Below are 17,529 nucleotides of genomic sequence, written 5' to 3'. Positions count from 1 at the left end.
TGGATCCGTATCAAGTGATGTAGCTGCTGTATTCGCATTGTGAAGCTTATCTGATGTCCTCATAATTGGGACTTGTTTCGTTTCTCCTGTTGATCTCACGTCTCGTTGAAATATCCTATCTCAAACCATAAAATAAAAATTCGAGTGATAGCGTAATTTTACCCTAAAAGAATTTGTTTAAGGAGATTTGATAAAAAGTTTGTTAACGGATGAATGTAAAGCCCGCAGCAGTTTGTCGTCACGAACGATCTGGCAGATATGATATTGAAGTTGGCTGTTGATTTACGTAGAAAATTGAGCTGGTGACCATGCACATGATTCAGATCTGAGTGTGACTTGTTGAATTGGATGCTACGGATACCACATGGAAATAAAAAAAATACGATAATCGGGGGTGTCAAGGCATGAGGCCGGTGTCGTTGCGCTGGCGGTCGGACCGGAGACCCACAGGGCCACAAGGTGCAAATCGGGACAAGTGGTTTCAATGAAACCTCACTCTTCAAGCAGCTCTCTCTCACATCCTTCTCTTCTTACATTCAAGACCATACAAGGTCTTGCAAGGGCGTGTTAAGACCAGCGCCTGATATCTGTCAAGTCCGATATCTGGTCCGGTAAACTAAATACCAGAATTCCGTGAATTCCTCATTCTAGAATAACTAGGATTTCTAGCAGGGTCTTCTCGCGATTTCAAACGTTGATTATAGTCCCCAAAGGCGCTTGTATCTTCTAACGTCCTTGACTTCGCCCCATCTCCATGCTCACAACCTTACCTACACCTGTTCTCTCTGTCGCACCCGATGCAGTGAAAGATCTTCAAGGGCAAGATGCCCTCTCAGCTCTCTGGACTAGTAAGTTTTGACTGCGTCATCATTTAGCTTTCTAACTCTCTTTCTAGTTTTCACAAAGTGCAAGGAGTCACTTCAGGATGGCCGAAGACTGGAGAATATCTCTTGGAGGCTATGGCACCGTGAGCTTATTCTAGCTCAGCAGTCATACCTGCCGCCTACGCCGGACTCCGTCTCGAATCCCAAAGTATCGTCCGATACCCGTAGCTTGTTCTTCCCCCTTACCGACCCTGTCAAGGTAGTCCAGCCTTCAGGTATGTCCGAGGATTATTTCCTTTTTCGTCGTTGCTCATCTCGCGTTCTCCTTGCGTTCCGCACATGTAGGCACACTCCCTTGCCCGCATTCGACATCCGTATATCAACATCCTCCATCCCCTGCATCTACAACGAGCCCTGTTGTTCCTGAGCGCCTGCGCACATCTCAATTCTCATCAGGCACCCCCGTAGCACCGCTTCTCACCACTTCCTTCCGCCCCAAATCGTCTTCGTTTGCAGGCCGAATAATAATAGACATGTTGCCAAATAATATCCTTATACCCGACAAGACGCCATCACCGTGTTCGCTTCAACAAGCTACCGTACCCTCCGTTCAGCTTCCCTCGACGCCTACCTCTGCAGAAGCTTACTTTCCGCGCGTCGTCGTTGTCAACCCCACGCCCCAACCTACTCCACCGATGACGCCTTCCCTCAGTGAAGAACCAACTGGCGCTTCACAGCCACCATCAACGTTTCTTCTACCGCCGCTTCCCTCGCCCGCACTAATGATGAAACGTCAAGCGCAAGCGGAACAAGCCGCTCCCGCAGTCACCTCCACCTGACGAACTATTACCGTCCCCGGCCCGAGGCGCCGAGTCCTCGAAGATCTCTGGAAGGTTTTTCTTACAGCAGAGCCCTGAGGATGCGTCCCCGGAACGCGACGGCTCAACGGAGAGTGGAAAGAGCCATGTTGATTTGTTCGATGCGTCGAGCGCGGCCTCCAGTCAGATGTACAGCACTGATAATGAGAAAGGAGTAACGAAAGAGCCGAAGGAGAAAGATCGTGCTAGTACTAAGCCCAAGAAGGGTAAGGAATTGGGGAGATCATCTGCCCGGCCACCTTTGGCAAAACGGACCCACTCGGCAAGGCACATCGGTCCTTCGATTCAGCGCAAGCATTCGATTCAGGATAGTAAACCGCGTGCGATGTTTAATATTGGTTCAAACTCATCGAACGGGTCCAAGTCTGCTCATGGGAGCTCGGCGAAGCTCACTCCGCCCCCGCCTCCACCTGCTCCTGTGGTTAATGGATTGGGCGCTATGCTTGACGGTATGACAGCTATCAATTTAAAACCTGCCCGTCCGATCGTGGCTCCTCTCCCTGCTGCGAATGGCAACACCGTAGCCAACGGAAACGCCAACGGGGTTGGCAATGCTGCTGCTAATGCAAGTACCGCCACGGGTCCCCAACAACGAAAAACCATCGTTGTAGCTAGTACCTCTGAGGAAGACTACGAAACTACTGATGCGGATGACTCTGGATGGGCCTCTGAGGATATGGACGCTGAGGACAAAGCCCATGAAGCCAATGAAGCTGGGCTGCGCGGAGCTGCACGGGAGGCTCAGCGCCAACGTGACCTCTTCGCAAAGGTTCCCAAGCGTTCGTACTCGAATCTCAATCGCACGCAATCGGGGCTACTTTCGCAGCTCATGAACCCTAATCCTGCGATATTCCCGCCGAATCATCCGTGTCGTTTGAGTCAATCAACCGCGGATCTTGTACGGATGCAACGGCAAGTGCAGCGTCAAGCTGAGCAGGCGCAGGCTCCACAAAGGAGCGTTAGTGGATTTGCAGGGCCTGTGAGGCTGCAGACAAGTAAAAGTTCGGCGGCGTTACCCCTGGCTGCGCAAATCACTGCCACGTCGAGTTCGAAGCCCCCATCGTCTGGAATGAGGGGGAAAGAGAACGAGAAAGGGGGGTATAGGCCAAAGGGACGCCCGAAAGAAGAAGAGATGGAAGATGAGAGTGGTGGGGACGACGATGATGACGATAAAATCCAGGTATCGCGCAGTGTGGCACAGCAGAGACTTCAAGCGCTAATGTCGCGGCGCGCACCGGAAAATGGCATTGCGTCGCAACTGGCTCAGCATACGCATGTACGTGTGGCAGAAAATCACGTCGCTCCTGCTGCACAATCCACGGCACCTATACCCCTCGGTCATCCCTATAACCTTCCCGCTCCCGCACTACCCATGACGCCGCGCACAACCCGGCGAATAATGCTTCGGACAGAGCTGTCAGAGAGCATGCGGAGGCAATTATTGTGGGAGCGGCAGGTAAGCAGTACTACCAACCCAGCTGCAAACGCAAGACGCGCGACCAATGGCGTACTTGGTGGGTTGCGACCGCTTGCTTCGACAACTTCCATGGGCGAGAATCCTAGCGCTACTATGAGTGCAGAGGCTCAGGATAGGGATGAGCGCAGGCGTCGCGCAATGGCTCGAAATCGAAGTTGGGCGGACGACTACCACTACTCGGGGTGGTGATTTTCTTGCTGAATTCTGCCAACACGTGGATCTTCTATAATCTGGTGTCTCTCGCATATGTTATGGGGTCTCTTTTTCTCGTTGTCTTGTCCTCTAATCACGCGGCACGGTTGCGTTTATCTCTCTTTTCTATCGTACTTTAGCACTCCCATGCTCCATTCGCGAACATGCTACTGATACTGCAGGGCGCGGTTTCCCTCCCTCTGCCGCGCGTTTTACTCATCCTTATGCTGCGCTTCCCCCCGACCTTCCTCTTATCGTTGCATTTCCCACATATAATTTGCACTTGCATGTCATACTCCGTCATCCTCGCTGTCCATTTACGTTGTAATAGTAGTCACCTTAATTACCAGGTAGTTATTCCTATGGATTAGGGTGTTGTGTTCAATTTGCTTTCGAACCCTTGCCTTATGTACTCATAGTGTGTACCCGCCAAGTTGTACGTATATTAGGTAATGACCAGTGGTGTTTCCGTTTACGGATTTAGTTGTACGTGTTGTGGAATGTTGGGGAAGTCACTGACCAGGCACCAATACTCCACAAAGGGCACCAACCCCAGCTGATGGCGGCCATGCATGATTTCTGTCAGTGACGGATCTGAGATCTGAGTCATCTATCAGTGGAGTCAGCGGAGTAGCTGACCTACAAGTGTTGCATCTGGACATTGCCACCCATTAGTAATTATTAATATAATATGAAATTAAAATAAATAAATAACCCCCTGATAAATTTAGACACTTTGTTCCCAGCGGCAGCCTGATGAATATCATATGGACTCGGAAAAACTTAAGCTTGACCATCAATTGCAGACAATTTAATGATCAGCCCGATTTTGAACTGACGACGATACTGCGACTGTGGCACATTTGGAAGATAAGTAGTGCATGAAAGTGAAATGAATATTATGAAACTTGCGCTCCCATGCCGTAGGGTCCTGGGTTACGAATATCATCGGCTTGAGTACGCATCATTATTATTGACATTAATTTTCTCTCAGGTCAGTGTACTCAGTACCACGTGAACCCTGATACAGCCTATGCAATCCCCGCAAGGGCTCAAACCCATTCCGCCATGTCATCCGCAGAAGACGAGTACAACGAGCACGATAATGCCTCAACCTTACCTGGTTCCAAAAAACGACGAGTGCAAAGGGCGTGTGACATATGTAGACGCAAGAAGAGTAAGTACTGCTTGTCTTGGATTGTACAAGGCCCGCCGTTAATTTTGGCCGTCTGATACAGTCCGATGTGAGTCAGCCTCGTTACCTCTCGCCCCCCGGCGGTCATCCCATCAGTAAAATTGACCATGTCCTCTCTTGCTATTATGTTTTTGGCTTTGTGTGTTCGTTTTAAGGCGATGGAAGTCAGATGCCAGGGAACCGATGTTCCAATTGCATTGCGTATAATTTTGAATGTACGTACGTAGAGGCCGCAAAGGTGTGTTCTCCCTCTCGGTCATCTCCTCGAGTAGCGCCTGACGCACCCTACTCTAGAAACGAGGTCCCCCAAAGGGGTAAGTGTGAAGCAATGCGTTTCCCACATTCACCCGAGGTACTTGCCATTGACGATGACTTAGGTATGTCGAGAGCCTGGAGAATCGTTTGGAGAAGATGGAGAAGCTTCTGAAAAAGGTCGGTTTGTTGCGCAGATACTCTCCATGATCGTCGCTCACTCCAACCCAGGTCTGCCCTGACGCCGACTTCTCTCAGGAGCTCGGAGGCGGACCCTTGGACAGGGAGACCTGGCAAAAAGGCAATATGAATGGCTCAACCAGCCATGTCATGAGCCCTTATGCTACCACTCCTCTCGAAGATCTCGTAACCAGTGATGATGACGATATAGTATCCGTCCGCCTCGCTGATCACATGCAGAACATGTCTATCAATCCAAATTTATCCCGTTTCTTTGGAAAATCCAGCGGTGTGACGCTAATCCAGAAAGCTATCGACCTCAAAAAGGAGTACACTGGCGATGAAGATATCCTACCTGACTTTAGGCAACACAAAGGTCGCCCTGAGTTTCGTGGAACCTTCCCTGTGCGTATAGTCATAGCTTTTGTTTCTAGAGTTGACATTTCATCAAGTGGGAGCTGGGCGCAAAGGATGTTGTTGAGGCGATCTATAACTTTCCTCAGGAAGATCTTGCTACCTCCCTTGTCGATCTCTATTTCACGCACTGTAATGTTCTGAGTCCCCTGCTACACCGGCCAACCTTTGAGCGCAAGGTGGCACAGGGGCACCACCACCGAGACATGACATTTGGGGCGGTGTATTTATTGGTCCTTGCCGTGGGCTCGCGCTTCTCTGACGATCGCCGCGTCTGTTTGGAAGGCCAGAGCGAACATTCGTCGGGATGGAAGTTTTTTGAACAGGTGCAGATGGTCAGGAAGACCTTGCTTGGGCCACCACGTCTGGAGGACCTCCAAGTACATTGTGTAGGTGTCGAGTCAGCGCTCCTTCTTTGTACTAACTCGCACCTAGCTATCTGTGATCTACTTGATGGGGACTTCGGCTCCGCAGGCATGTTGGACCATCGTTGGAATTGGTATACGTCTTGCGCAGGATGTTGGTGCCCATCGCCGCAAGGCTTACGGCCATAAACCCACTGTCGAAGAGGAGCTTTGGAAACGTGCATTCTGGTATGGTTCGAATAATTTGCCGTCGCACATTGTGGCTCAATGTTTTGTGTCAGGGTTCTCATCTGCCTAGACCGATTGGTGAGCTCATCGTTGGGACGACCGTGTGCGATACAGGATGAAGAGTGGGTTTATCTGCGTCACTCTGAAGATACGAAGCTGACCGAAATCATAGCTTCGATCTTGACATGCCTCTTGAATGTGATGACGACTACTGGGAACACCCGGACCCGGACCAAGTGTTCAAGCAACCTCCTGGCAAACCTTCTCTGATATCGTACTTTGTCAATATACTGAAGCTTGACCACATACTCGCATTTGCTCTTCGTACTATCGTATGTAATTTCTCGTATAAGAACCATCGACTAATGACGTGCTGCAGTATTCGATCAACAAGCTGAAAATACTGCTTGGCTTCGTTGGGCAGCAGTGGGAGCAGCAAATAGTTGCAGAACTTGATTCTGCGCTTAATAGATGGGTCGACGCTGTTCCTGATCACCGTATGTATCTTACCTTGGACTTCGTTATCTCTGCTGCTAAAATCTACGACCTAAAGTCAGATGGGACCCTAATATGGAAATTAATGACTTTTTCCTGCAGTCGTATTCCCTCTATTCCAGTTACTATCATGTCCAGATTCTCATCCACCGCCCATTCATTCCGTCACCCCGAAAACCATCTCCTCTGTCTTTCCCTTCCTTGGCAATCTGTACAAATGCTGCTCGATCTTGCAGCCACGTCATGGATATATTTCGATGTCGATCTGGTAAGCTGGTGCCTTATTCGCAGGTATGTCAAGGAATTTCGATCCCTTGTGTTCAGTACATCGTAATACTACTTTAGATGCCTGCGTTCACGGCAGGTATTGTCTTGCTCCTGAATATCTGGGGTGGAAAACGTTCTGGACTATACACTGATCCTACGAAGGAGATGACAGACGTGCACAAGTGCATGGCCATCCTGAAGTCGTGCGAAAAACGGTCTGTCGACTTTTTTTACTGCGGAAGAATGTTTCTCATTAATTCATAGCTGGCACTCCGCTGGTCGTTTGTGGTATGTACATTTTTATTTTTATTTTCTTCGGTGAGGGCTCAAACTATAATGAAGGGATATCCTGTATGAACTGGCATCTGTCGGTGACCTTCCGCTGCCCCAGCCCAGTCCTCCTAGCAGAACGAAACGTGAACGTGATTCAGATAGTCCAATATCTGCCCCACCTACGACTTCACTATCAGAGGTACCCCGCACCATCGCGGGATCGCGCCGCATCATACGCGAAGCAGCTGCACACACCCGCTCGAAGCCTGTGAGCTCATTTGATCTTCCACTCTACAGCAATGATCTTGGGCGCCTACCGCTCTATGGACAAGTGAACTTTAGCTCGTCTGACAGTAATATGTGGTACTCTCACGGGGGTGGGAATCCGGTGCAACCACACGCTACGCAGACTTCTATACAAAATATGTCCCCGCCTCAAGATTATTCGCAGGCCACTGTTTCTGCCGCGTACAGCATGGATGATATGTTCTACGAGCAGATGAGCCAGTATCCGGCGCAATATCAATCAGGGACCCCCGCTCCCTCGTCTTATGACGGCGACCCTCAGGGGATGCAGAGTATGATGGATGGAACACATCAGCATAATGTGCTTCCGCATCCTGGAGCGAGCTGTATGAACACGGACACGATTGCTATGTGGTCCAACGCTCCCACTGGTTTTGAGTAAGTCATGCTCATTTGGGCTAATTCAAATTGCCCCTGCTGATAAATACACAGGCTTAATGACTGGGGAACGTACATCACGAATGTATCTGAGATGGTAAACCCCTGATGGTTCAGCTTCACACTCGAGGCATGGGCATTAAACTTCACAGTTGTGTTCTTTTTCTTATTCTCGGCTTGCTTCGATTATACATGTGTGATAATGCCCTAATGTAGTGAGAAGTACATGCTGCACTGGCCTTACGTAGATATTGTATAAATTGTATAGTTTTCGAGGAACACGTGGCAGCATCTTATTATCTTATCTCTCTGTATATAGATACTATCATGAGGCCAACGAGTCGCCTCATCTCTGTAGCCTTTCCGTAGACTTGTACACATGACAAGAAGCCATCAGGAAAGCGGGAGTCCGCCTGAGATATGTATGTTCAAGTCTCCCGAAACTAACAAAGTCACAAAGCTAACACTTTGTTGAAACCATCACCACCAGCTGAGTTAGTTTGAATAACTTGTCCATTTCTAACATGTCGACCCGCATTCCTCTTCTTTTTGTAAGGAACTTGAATATTTCCTTAAATATCGCGCTGATATGTATGAGGAAAGGGGACGATGACCATGGGGTTCGAAGGCATGAACGGAGTGCGGACGTCCAGCGAGAAGGACTGTCAGGAAATCCTAGACATCTTCTTCAGTCACGGTCATACTGAAGTGGACACGGCACGCATGTATGCCGAGGGCACCACTGAACAGGTGGGCATGCTGACGCGTTGAACGTCACAACCCTAGCGCCAACTGAATGGTTTTCACGCCAGATCTTGGCCAGGCTCGATTTGAAGAATGCGACAATCGACACCAAGTGCGTCGTATGGTTTTACGCTGTGGCCTGAGACATGTGCTGACTTGATGGGGTAGAGTGTACCCTGTCACTCCGGGAGATCACAGCCCGCGTGCATTGCGGTCTACTTTCCTCACGTCCCTCCAATATCTGAAGCGTGACAAAGTCCGGGTCTTGTATTTGCACGCACCCGATCGCAGTGTTCCATTTGAGGACACTGTACGAGAGATTAACAAGCTCTATACAGAGGGTCGGTTGTGAGTGTCCACGTCCCTCCAAATGAAGGAATGGAATCTGACTGACCCACCAGCGAGATATTTGGTCTGAGGTGAGTGTGTTCGTTGAATACTCTTCCAAGTTCAAGTACTAAGTCATAAAACAGTAACTTTGCAGCTTGGGAGGTTGCAGAAATTGTCGGGATCTGCAAAGCGAATAATTATGTGCTACCAAAGATTTACCAGGTGTTAGTGCAACTGTCCAGCTGTAATAGCAAGTACTCATGACGCACGTAGGATGTACAACGCGATCACCCGGGAGATGGAGCCTGAGCTCGTCCCTTGCTGCCGGAAGTATGGCTTGCGGCTCGTCAGTTACAACCCATTAGCGTGAGTGGGGTTCGAGAATAATATTATCTGGATGGAAGCCTCATCACAAGATGTAGCGGTGGTCTTTTTGCAGGTAAAGTGCTTTCCACCGAGGAGGTAGCTCCCAAGGGTGGTCGCTTTGACCCGAAGTCGAAGATGGGCCAGATGTACCGAGCACGGTACCTTACGGAAGGGTACCTTAAGGCTCTTGAGGTTGTGAAAGCCGCTGCCGTATGTCCCTCTGCTACTGACAGTCTACATAACTAATGACTTGGACAGGATGGACACGGTCTGCGTCTTACAGAGGTTGCTCTTCGTTGGTGCCAACACCATTCTTTACTGACGCCAGAAGACGGAATTATCTTAGGCGCTAGCAGTGCAGCGCAATTAGAGCAAAATTGTGTTGATTCGGAGAAAGGGCCCCTCCCACAGGATGTTGTCGATGCCCTTGACGAGGCTTGCAGGATCGTGAAGGCCCACGGAAGTACCCCGTTATACTGGCGTTGAGGTTCTTGCCATCGAGGCATAGTCAAAAGTGTAGTAAACTTAGTGATGATTGAATTGGAAGTTAGCATAAGCGTGAACTTGGTGTTTATCACCACGATAATAACATGACGATTAAGTACTGTATACTCTATCGACACACAAAATATCCTTGAAGAACTAGGTCAAGCGTTTCAGGTTAAAGGAATGCTGGACGGATACGATCGGAAGGCATTCGTAGTCTCTTGAGAAGACGATGTGCCGTCTCTAAACACAGATCAATAAAATCCGGCAAGCGAGAACAAAAACCCGTACCAGTTGGAGATGGTGTGCCCAAATATCTTCATGAAATCCTTCGACAGAGACCCTATAACTGTGCCGGTGCCGATTCCACGTTCTCGACTTTTCCGCTCCCACTCGACTACCTTTTCAGTGGTGTTATTTCCGTATTCCGCGCAGAGCTGCTTGAGGATGATGTCCCGACTCAAACCAGGATATTCGCTCATGTGTTTGAGTATGTACTCAGCTACAGCCTCGAGGCCAGAATCTGCGGTCTGCGTCATGAACATGCGCCGATTGATCCGGAAGATCATCTTCGCTCCCAGATCATCGATTACAAAGCGAACTGGTACATCGCTTGCAGTGAAGAGGAAATAATCGGCATCTTTGTCAGCTTCAAGCATCTTGGCTTGACGCTCGGCAGCAGGGGAACGTTGGCCCTTACAGGGACTTACGCCGATGTTTGCGAGACTCACAGTCCCATCCTGATTTCCTGGGAGATCACGCATCATGTCGGCGATTGGACTCAATTGACCACTGAATTGCCAAAGGTTGTCACCCTTGGTTCCGCTGAGACCTTTCGAAACTTTCTTCTTGCCACAGGCCTTTTTGTGAATGGGCCAGTCTTCGTTCTGGCAGAATCTAGCGAATGAAACATGAGACATGATGAAGAAGATTATAGCACTAGTACGTACTGAGAGCAATAATGTACTTCGAACTGAAGTTTCGATTTGCAAGTACTACATACCATGAAGCGAGCGCCTTGTCCGATGTCTTCTGGTGTCTTCGTGCAGTTCTCGCATCGTACAAGGGGCTTGTCCCTGAGAGAGGACTTTGCCTGTGCTAAGGAATGGGCAAAATATGCTCCTGTATTCTCCATGACGGCCAGGACATCTTTCATCCCCTTGCTACGATGGGTAATGTCGTGTAAAATCGACGCCAGCGAGAACAGCAAGAAGAAACCTAATAGTTGATTTTTCAGACATGCGCAGTGTTTGATGAGCGGGAGAAATCCCACCAATGAACTTGTTCCTGTTGATACTTGCGACTTCAAACACGATCTTTGTGCTTTCGGATCTCTTTCTCTCAGCATCATGCGCTGTCTGTTCCCACCATGGGTTTGGCATATCCGACGCCTGTTCCCACCACGAGTTTGGCAGGAGCGCTGGATCAGACGACTCGAAGACCTCCAAGAAATGAGCAAGAAAAACGACAAAACGCTTCCCACCCTCCGATAGCAAGTTCGAAACTGTGACCTCCGGACAAAGAGCACGACTATCTTGGCCCCAGAACGTAGGTGCCTCAGATGCCTTCTCAAGGCCCTCAAGGATATGTCTCCTCTGCTCAGAGGCATCCAGCAGCAACCATATGGTCTTAAAGTGCCCTTCGTGGAAGATCTTGCGCAGGCTTTGAGCTGTGGCTTCTTGGACGTTGCGGAGATCCAAGTGGAAGGACTCCAGGTCATCAAGAGCGAAAAAAGAATCATCCAAGACACGGGAAATCTCCTTGAGGACGTCTGCTGCTGTTGATGATGCGATCGCCGCCTCCCACTCCTTATCCCACTTGAGCATGTCTTGTTTGATGTCAGTGATGTTGAATTTCTTGGACAAGAGAGGAGGGAATTGCACAGCGGCTTGGTCCACGGTTGATGCCATTGCTCTAGATGATGGCTGAGAGGTCTACTTGATGGGCAGACAGCATGTGAGGATTAAACGTTTTTAAAACCAACGCTCTCGCATCGTAATAATCGGATGCCATTGTGGTGTGGATGATGATGATAGTCTATAAAGAGAAGGCAGTCGCCTTCAAGACGTAAAGCCTCCACCCTCATGAGGTAAAGCACTTGCTTATCGCCAAGTATATTATCCACGAGGCCGCTTATGTATTATGTATGTAATATATACTCGGTCTGGATGCATGAACGTTAATGTAATGTCATGAACATGGAACAGATGAGTCTATCTACATGCTTGCGGTAGTCATAATAATACAGTGCGACATCATGCATGATACATGTCGGATTCTATATGTCACTGTCGAGTGCCCGTGGCATCGTGTACCGTGTCGAATTTCTTTAGGCTGACAACGTCAAAAACCAACTCAGAATTTCTTCTCCGATCAATCTACGTCGAGATTAAGCACGAGATCTTGTATGACAGGATATCCCTTACATTTCTATATTCAAGGGGAATTTGGGCATCCTGATATCCTGGTTAGCTGTTGATCATCGAAAGGAGCTTCGGCATTGTGAGCCAAGAAAAAGATGACGGACCCTTCTCTCTGGTTGCTCTCCATTCACAACAGTGAAGTCGGTGTAAGCATGGTCTCGTGGACGGGTTATCAACGTCGACATAAGGGAAATTGTGTAAAATTGTGCAAGAGATTGATTGAAGACCAGATGCCTGTGGAGTATTAATTTTTCGAAAAGCATATGAAAGACGTACTTACATGCCATCAGTCTGGTGAAACCAGACATGTAAGTTGATCTTTAATACCGAGCAAACGGACTCACGAGCGCTATATATACGGCCAGGTCAACAAGGGCCCATATTGCTGTCAGCAAACCCGTCTGCAGAACGACTAAAATGCCAAATTTTCGCTCATTAACATAGGAACCGACTGGAAGCCACGTACCTCGTATTATCTTTTTGATGATATGGTCAGTGTCCATGAATCCAGTTTTATGTTCTCTCTGTAGCATATTTAAGCATGTATACCCGTATCAAAACCAGCAATGACAGACCAGGGAACGGACAAGCAACCCGGTAATCAGGAGGTTGTCAAAAGTAGAAGAGACAAGGCCAACGACAAATACGATTTCGAACCTATGAAACTGCGTGAACACGGGCACCATATTGATCGCAATTGTGGTTCCAATGCCACAAACTGGCAGCCATGAGACAATAATGGTGGGTTTGAACAGTCAGACTACCTACGGAATGCAGCACTCGCGAGAAGGACGATGATTCCAACTAGCCAGAAACTGGACGTCAAGATGCGAATTCTCCAGGCGAAGAAGAACTGGACAAGGGTGGATATAACACCCTTGTGCACCGTCAGCAGGCAAGAGGGTTACGATCGAAGAAAAAAAATACCGTGATGCCAGGTACTAAGAATGATATGGGCGATTACTGAGATGCTAATAGATGACTACCGAAGAGAAGTACGCACGTAAGGAGAAAACTGGAAACGTCGAATGAGATCACCATGCCGGATGAATTATGAAGAAACAACATACCCCAATTGGCTCTGGACAATGCATATTGATCCCCTTGTAGCAACCTGTTTGGACTCTGCATCCAGTATAGATAGGAATGAACATACCAAAGTGGATGATGAGAGTGCCATTCAAGAAGACATACTCCAGGACGACATTGGCGGTGCACAACAATAAAAGGGCTGACACCTGAAAAGTAAAATCAATCAGCTGTCTACCCATTTAAAAAATGCCTCATACAAGAAGTCGTATCCATGCGCCGTCGCTGGCAGAGAATTGATTACAAAGTGAGCATTCATATTTGATCACATTGCTCACCTTTTGAAGGAAGAGAAATATAAGAGCACTGATGTGACCAGCGCGCCGTACAAGATTGTGTTAAGGGCAAAGCCTGCGAGCAAGGGGCCAAACCTGATTGAGTGCGCCGGTAAGACGAGCAGGTATCTGACGAACTTCAAGACCTACGAGATGCCAGCAGCAGTAAGTGGCATGCTAGACACAATCAACGTGCAGTGCTCAGCTCCTCAAGCGATGATGGGGCTAAGAGACTGGGAAAATACTGCAACGTTTTCATATGAGTAGATGGCCCATCCGCATTTTATTCTCGTCCGATTAGGGCGAGTACGTTTTCAGGGTTTAAGTCAGGGTGGTGCTGATATTCTGAGAATCTGCACGGATTACGAGATTTGTTTGTTCTGTTTTGGAAGGTCACCGGTCATATTGAAGTAGACCCCGAGCACATTTACATGAGTCGACCCAGACTCCAGAGCAAAGGTCGGGGTATCGACAGTCACTGAGCCAGAATATCATGCCTGTTACTATCAGTACTAGAACAGTTCTGATGTGACTAGGCCTTCCAAATTTCGGAACTTGCCGCTCAACAAGTCTATATAGAAATCTGTTTGCTTGGTGGAGCTCGACAAAGCCTATCGTGTGACCCTGCTTTCCGTGATCAGTGAGTCATTATATAAGGCTTGTTCGGTCTAAGACGGGTTCACCATGGTAAACTCGTTCAGCCTCGGATGCTTGAAGCCCTTGTAATAGTGATGCTGTTTTACTACGAGCTCGATTCACCTGAACAAATATTTTAAGTGTATTAGGGGCCGGGGCACAGTGAAACCGGACCAGAATTCGGAAGAGTCTGGGCGGTCACTCCTAGAATGAAGAAGATGATGTGGAATTACGCGATCAGATAACTTTCGGGATAACCTTATCATTAATATTAAATGAATTGAATTTGAATCACGAATCAAATATCATACTATTGGTTACCACCAGACTTTATGTTTGCGGTCTCAGTAGTGGTAGCGAGAACAAAAGGAATTGTTTGCTTTATTGAAGCAAATAGTTTTTGGGTGGAAGCCCCGATAGCGACCCCAACCTGTGCAAGGGAGGGCGGGCAGCCTCAAACTCAGTAGGTACCAGCTACCCAGGCCCCTGGAAAGGGGGACAAGGGAATGGTGGGTAGGGAAAAGAAGGCTGCAGGGCTGCACTGCCGCTGCCACAAAGTTTCATTCTAATCCTACACTCGTGGGCGCCTCGCTTCGCCGAGGGTATGCATGCCATGCGGTCACACGATGGTGACATTGGCCTATTTCGCAGTCCGCTCGGCATTTTGAGGGCCTTTATCACGATGCGGCATTCATTCAAGCTCGTAGGGCATTCTACAGCTGGAGCATTATGAGTAATATTTACACCAGGCAAAGTGTCGTTTTTGAGGATGCATGAACTGGTGGTAGGATACAATATTACTTACAACGAGTAGACTATTTAGTGCGTGCGTAGCATCTCCTCGAGTCCAGCCTTCCACATCATCAAATCGCCGTCCCACTCATTGAGGCGCCTCATATTTCCTCCTTTTGTAATCGAGCTACGAGCGAGCATTTCGCCGAACTTGTGTTTGCAATATCCATGGTGGGAAATGCAGAACCAGATGATGCCATTTGTGGATAGGACATCTCCCCAAGTTTCGTCGCACCCTTCTGCGCAGGTTGGAATTATGGTCAACAGGCGAAGAAGCGTACGCCAAAATATTCGTGGCAAGTAGAACCATAGAGGGGGGTCGAGCCCTAAACCGGGAGGGTGCAGATTATCACGACACGTCAACTCTCAGGGTAGATAAGTCAAAAGTCAAAAGACGTACAAATGACATCTGTTGAATGTTCTGAGATGAGCGTGGCGCTGCAACTGCCATTGCCGTCGATGACCCATCCTTTGGAGTTCTGTGTTATCGCAGCAGAAACTCTTTCCTTAAACTCGTCATCTGAAGGGGTTGCCCACCCAGGTCCCCAGAAAAGTGCATCTAGGGAGATATGTGGCACATTGAGTTTAGTGGCAATGTACGCGCTGAGGGTTGACTTCAAAGAGTTGATTTCAAGACTTCGAAAATAATTTAGCTAAGCCTACCTTGCCAGTGCCTAACAATCATCTACTATGAGTCGACGAGCAATGAGGCCATGAGCAAACGACGGACGCACCACTATTGCCCACAACATGAACTCTATAGTTGCCCTGACCGTCACCAAAACGCCGGGATATTCATAGTGAGTCAAGAGTTATGAGTAACAGCCTTAGAAGTTCTGCCTTCCATCACGCATCATGCACCAAGTTCTATCCTCGGAGCTGTTTTCACACGGGCGAACTGGTTCAATAACTGTGCGCGTTAATGGAAGGCAGCTATATATATATACATGATGAGCAGAAAACAAGGAAGAAACAATGAGACCTGTCCGTGATGCAAACCTATGAAACTTCTTCCATGTCGTCATCGTCATCCTCGTCCTCATCGTATTCGTCCATCCCCATATCACCCGAGACTCCTTCTGGAAGAGAACTTGGTCCAGGGACGTTTTCAGATTTCATCTGTTCTCTAGACTTCAGTTCTGGAAAATAACCATAACTGATATGAAATACCCCTTCTTTGGCGAACACATCATTCAGCTCCCACATTCCATTGTACTCTCCGCTGCGATTCAAGGTAGCAATAGCAAGAAGGACCTCTTTGAGATATGCCTCGGGCTGCTGGGTGCGCTCGCGCAGTGGTTTGATGCTCCACCGAGGTTGTTCGCGAAATAGTGTGAAGAGAAGATCCAGCAGTTGGTTGCGTGGCATACGCGCCATACGCTCAAATGTGCCCTTGGCAGGTTTGGGTCGAAATTTCTATGAGGTTGGGTTAGTTATCAGCGACGATCTAAATAAGCAGACACGGACAATCATATTCGCAAACGATCCCGAGTTGACTCCACTGCTTAACCTGTTAATGCCTCCGCGGCTAACACCAGCATCCTCTATCATACGGATCTGCCTTCGTGGGGTATTATATTTTCGAGTTCGTTCGCGCATTTGTTGCCTGTATGACTCGTTGAAAAGAGGACGCAAATTACATTCATGTTTGATGCGACCCGTTAGAATTGTCGTTCTAGCTCGAGGGTTATACGAGGTGGAGTTTGGTCCAGAAGGACCAGGGTCTTTAGGACGTTCTGCGACTACCAGCTGATTCTCAACATCCTCGTTGACCATTTCAAGTTCATATCTGTCTACTTGCAACCCCCCCTCAACAGAAGGTATGAAAGCTGCGTCCGGAGAAAAGACCGGCAGGCTTGAATCCCGTGGAGTTGAGTCATTCGGATCAGGGGGCAAGAACAAGAAGATGCGAGGGGATCGACCGGATGAGCTGACGGCATTTTTGTACACCCGGATTGTAGCAAGATGAACATCCTCTGCGTCAATGGCTGCCCAGCGGGCCATGAGATGTTTTGGTATCTTCAGATGAAAACGAGCATTAGAAAGCCCAGAAAATAAAAGGAATCGAGAGGCTCCGACAGGGTTGAAGTAGTACTTTCTACCCTTCTTTCAACAGCCATGGGGCAGGAGATGCTCACCTTGACAAGCCATACTCTCCCGTTTCCTTTGTCCAACATTAGCTCCTCATCAGGGTCTGGTTGAGCGTCGTCATCATTGTGTTCAGCCTCGAAAGGTTTCTTCTCATCTTCGACAGTTAAATCATCCATGATGCATGAGAGTTGGTCCGAGACTTGCAACAATATTAATATTGACACTCGATGTTGGTGAACTAACAAGTGCTTACTAAGCGAGCGAGCAATGTAGACTAACTAAACTAGTTATACACGCATCCGTTTTCCTTCAAGAAGCTTAGCTTCATCTCTCGCTCATTCATCGTCTTTGATGTGAGGATTCGACGCTCCAAATCAATTTTGAATGCACGAAGCGCCATGGTTATTCTGGTCGTGTACTCCACTTGCGGAGAATATACAACCTTATAACCAAGCATTTATCGAAAAATGTGTCTTTAACCTTCGAGTTATCATTGATCATGCATTCAACGTTCAACCTTCGATGAGTTAGGGTAGTCTAAATTTTTATGTAGTATCTTGCGACGCCACGACG

General features: G+C 48.3%; 7 protein-coding genes across 7 annotated transcripts; 3 read left to right on the top strand and 4 right to left on the bottom strand.

The window, feature by feature from the left end:
* The first annotated feature begins 484 nt into the window (after window positions 1-484).
* Window positions 485-3,846, top strand: BJ212DRAFT_1332256 (uncharacterized protein). The gene is made up of 5 exons (XM_041334800.1): window positions 485-848; window positions 896-1,099; window positions 1,170-1,489; window positions 1,623-3,145; window positions 3,167-3,846. The coding sequence occupies exons 1-5, from the start codon at window positions 755-757 to the stop codon at window positions 3,366-3,368; spliced, it is 2,343 nt and encodes a 780-aa protein (XP_041196332.1). The 5' UTR covers window positions 485-754; the 3' UTR covers window positions 3,369-3,846.
* Window positions 3,847-4,439: 593 nt separating this feature from the next.
* On the top strand, window positions 4,440-7,728 carry BJ212DRAFT_1265036 (fungal-specific transcription factor domain-containing protein; the record flags this gene model as incomplete). Its single annotated transcript, XM_041330456.1, is given in 14 exon segments — window positions 4,440-4,548; window positions 4,722-4,804; window positions 4,861-4,880; window positions 4,944-4,998; window positions 5,050-5,403; window positions 5,451-5,801; window positions 5,848-6,005; window positions 6,059-6,127; window positions 6,178-6,337; window positions 6,385-6,502; window positions 6,559-6,830; window positions 6,846-6,982; window positions 7,032-7,055; window positions 7,110-7,728. 14 exon segments carry the CDS (start codon window positions 4,440-4,442, stop codon window positions 7,726-7,728), a joined length of 2,529 nt encoding a protein of 842 aa, XP_041196331.1.
* A 425-nt stretch (window positions 7,729-8,153) lies between these two features.
* On the top strand, window positions 8,154-9,777 carry BJ212DRAFT_907523 (NADP-dependent oxidoreductase domain-containing protein). The gene is made up of 9 exons (XM_041344319.1): window positions 8,154-8,275; window positions 8,328-8,474; window positions 8,537-8,580; window positions 8,637-8,816; window positions 8,870-8,887; window positions 8,942-9,022; window positions 9,072-9,164; window positions 9,221-9,374; window positions 9,423-9,777. Exons 1-9 carry the CDS (start codon window positions 8,249-8,251, stop codon window positions 9,648-9,650), a joined length of 972 nt encoding a protein of 323 aa, XP_041196330.1. The 5' UTR covers window positions 8,154-8,248; the 3' UTR covers window positions 9,651-9,777.
* BJ212DRAFT_1425821 (uncharacterized protein) lies at window positions 9,699-11,741 on the bottom strand. The gene is made up of 4 exons (XM_041337658.1): window positions 10,924-11,741; window positions 10,601-10,868; window positions 9,942-10,547; window positions 9,699-9,893 (listed from the first exon to the last, which is right to left on the bottom strand). Coding segments are annotated over exons 1-4 (1,512 nt in total). The 5' UTR covers window positions 11,561-11,741; the 3' UTR covers window positions 9,699-9,892.
* Window position 11,742: 1 nt separating this feature from the next.
* Window positions 11,743-14,008, bottom strand: BJ212DRAFT_1332204 (uncharacterized protein). The gene is made up of 14 exons (XM_041334799.1): window positions 13,588-14,008; window positions 13,441-13,533; window positions 13,363-13,387; window positions 13,230-13,311; window positions 13,144-13,176; window positions 13,077-13,088; window positions 13,001-13,014; window positions 12,842-12,950; window positions 12,649-12,791; window positions 12,540-12,597; window positions 12,418-12,485; window positions 12,354-12,364; window positions 12,077-12,307; window positions 11,743-12,028 (listed from the first exon to the last, which is right to left on the bottom strand). Exons 1-13 carry the CDS (start codon window positions 13,611-13,613, stop codon window positions 12,130-12,132), a joined length of 852 nt encoding a protein of 283 aa, XP_041196328.1. The 5' UTR covers window positions 13,614-14,008; the 3' UTR covers window positions 11,743-12,028; window positions 12,077-12,129.
* Window positions 14,009-14,892: 884 nt separating this feature from the next.
* On the bottom strand, window positions 14,893-15,645 carry BJ212DRAFT_1264573 (uncharacterized protein; the record flags this gene model as incomplete). The annotated part of the gene is made up of 3 exons (XM_041330427.1): window positions 14,893-15,191; window positions 15,266-15,479; window positions 15,589-15,645. Coding segments are annotated over 3 exons (570 nt in total), but the record flags the coding sequence as incomplete, so codon positions are not given.
* On the bottom strand, window positions 15,373-17,199 carry BJ212DRAFT_1332194 (transcription initiation factor IIF, beta subunit-domain-containing protein). Its single transcript, XM_041334798.1, has 5 exons — window positions 17,004-17,199; window positions 16,333-16,884; window positions 16,036-16,281; window positions 15,600-15,984; window positions 15,373-15,539 (listed from the first exon to the last, which is right to left on the bottom strand). Exons 1-4 carry the CDS (start codon window positions 17,130-17,132, stop codon window positions 15,865-15,867), a joined length of 1,047 nt encoding a protein of 348 aa, XP_041196326.1. The 5' UTR covers window positions 17,133-17,199; the 3' UTR covers window positions 15,373-15,539; window positions 15,600-15,864.
* Window positions 17,200-17,529: the final 330 nt, after the last annotated feature.

Source organism: Suillus subaureus, assembly GCF_016647635.1.
Source record: "Suillus subaureus strain MN1 chromosome Unknown BJ212scaffold_6, whole genome shotgun sequence".
Taxonomy (NCBI): domain Eukaryota; kingdom Fungi; phylum Basidiomycota; class Agaricomycetes; order Boletales; family Suillaceae; genus Suillus; species Suillus subaureus.
Note: the sequence above shows the minus strand (reverse complement) of the source record. Positions and strands in the feature narration are given on the sequence as shown.

Bases quoted from the DNA above. Each gene is read 5' to 3' on its own strand.
- BJ212DRAFT_1332256 (XM_041334800.1), top strand. From the start codon at position 755: ATGCTCACAACCTTACCTACACCTGTTCTCTCTGTCGCACCCGATGCA. The intron at 849-895 runs GTAAGTTTTGAC...CTCTCTTTCTAG, and splicing joins CCTCTCAGCTCTCTGGACTA to TTTTCACAAAGTGCAAGGAG. The intron at 1,490-1,622 runs GTCAACCCCACG...TGAAACGTCAAG, and splicing joins ACTTTCCGCGCGTCGTCGTT to CGCAAGCGGAACAAGCCGCT.
- BJ212DRAFT_907523 (XM_041344319.1), top strand. From the start codon at position 8,249: ATGTCGACCCGCATTCCTCTTCTTTTT. The intron at 8,276-8,327 runs GTAAGGAACTTG...GTATGAGGAAAG, and splicing joins CCCGCATTCCTCTTCTTTTT to GGGACGATGACCATGGGGTT. The intron at 9,023-9,071 runs GTTAGTGCAACT...TGACGCACGTAG, and splicing joins CTACCAAAGATTTACCAGGT to GATGTACAACGCGATCACCC.
- BJ212DRAFT_1425821 (XM_041337658.1), bottom strand. From the start codon at position 11,560: ATGGCATCAACCGTGGACCAAGCCGCTGTGCAATTCCCTCCTCTCTTG. The intron at 10,869-10,923 runs GTGGGATTTCTC...ATCAACTATTAG, and splicing joins CAACAGGAACAAGTTCATTG to GTTTCTTCTTGCTGTTCTCG. The intron at 10,548-10,600 runs GTACGTACTAGT...TTCATTCGCTAG, and splicing joins GAAGTACATTATTGCTCTCA to ATTCTGCCAGAACGAAGACT.
- BJ212DRAFT_1332204 (XM_041334799.1), bottom strand. From the start codon at position 13,613: ATGCCACTTACTGCTGCTGGCATCTC. The intron at 13,177-13,229 runs GTATGTTCATTC...GGTTGCTACAAG, and splicing joins CACTCTCATCATCCACTTTG to GGGATCAATATGCATTGTCC. The intron at 12,792-12,841 runs GTAGGTAGTCTG...CATGGCTGCCAG, and splicing joins TCTCGCGAGTGCTGCATTCC to TTTGTGGCATTGGAACCACA.
- BJ212DRAFT_1332194 (XM_041334798.1), bottom strand. From the start codon at position 17,132: ATGGATGATTTAACTGTCGAAGATGAGAAGAAACCTTTCGAGGCTGAA. The intron at 16,885-17,003 runs GTGAGCATCTCC...TTTCATCTGAAG, and splicing joins GGAGAGTATGGCTTGTCAAG to ATACCAAAACATCTCATGGC. The intron at 16,282-16,332 runs GTCCGTGTCTGC...CCAACCTCATAG, and splicing joins GATCGTTTGCGAATATGATT to AAATTTCGACCCAAACCTGC.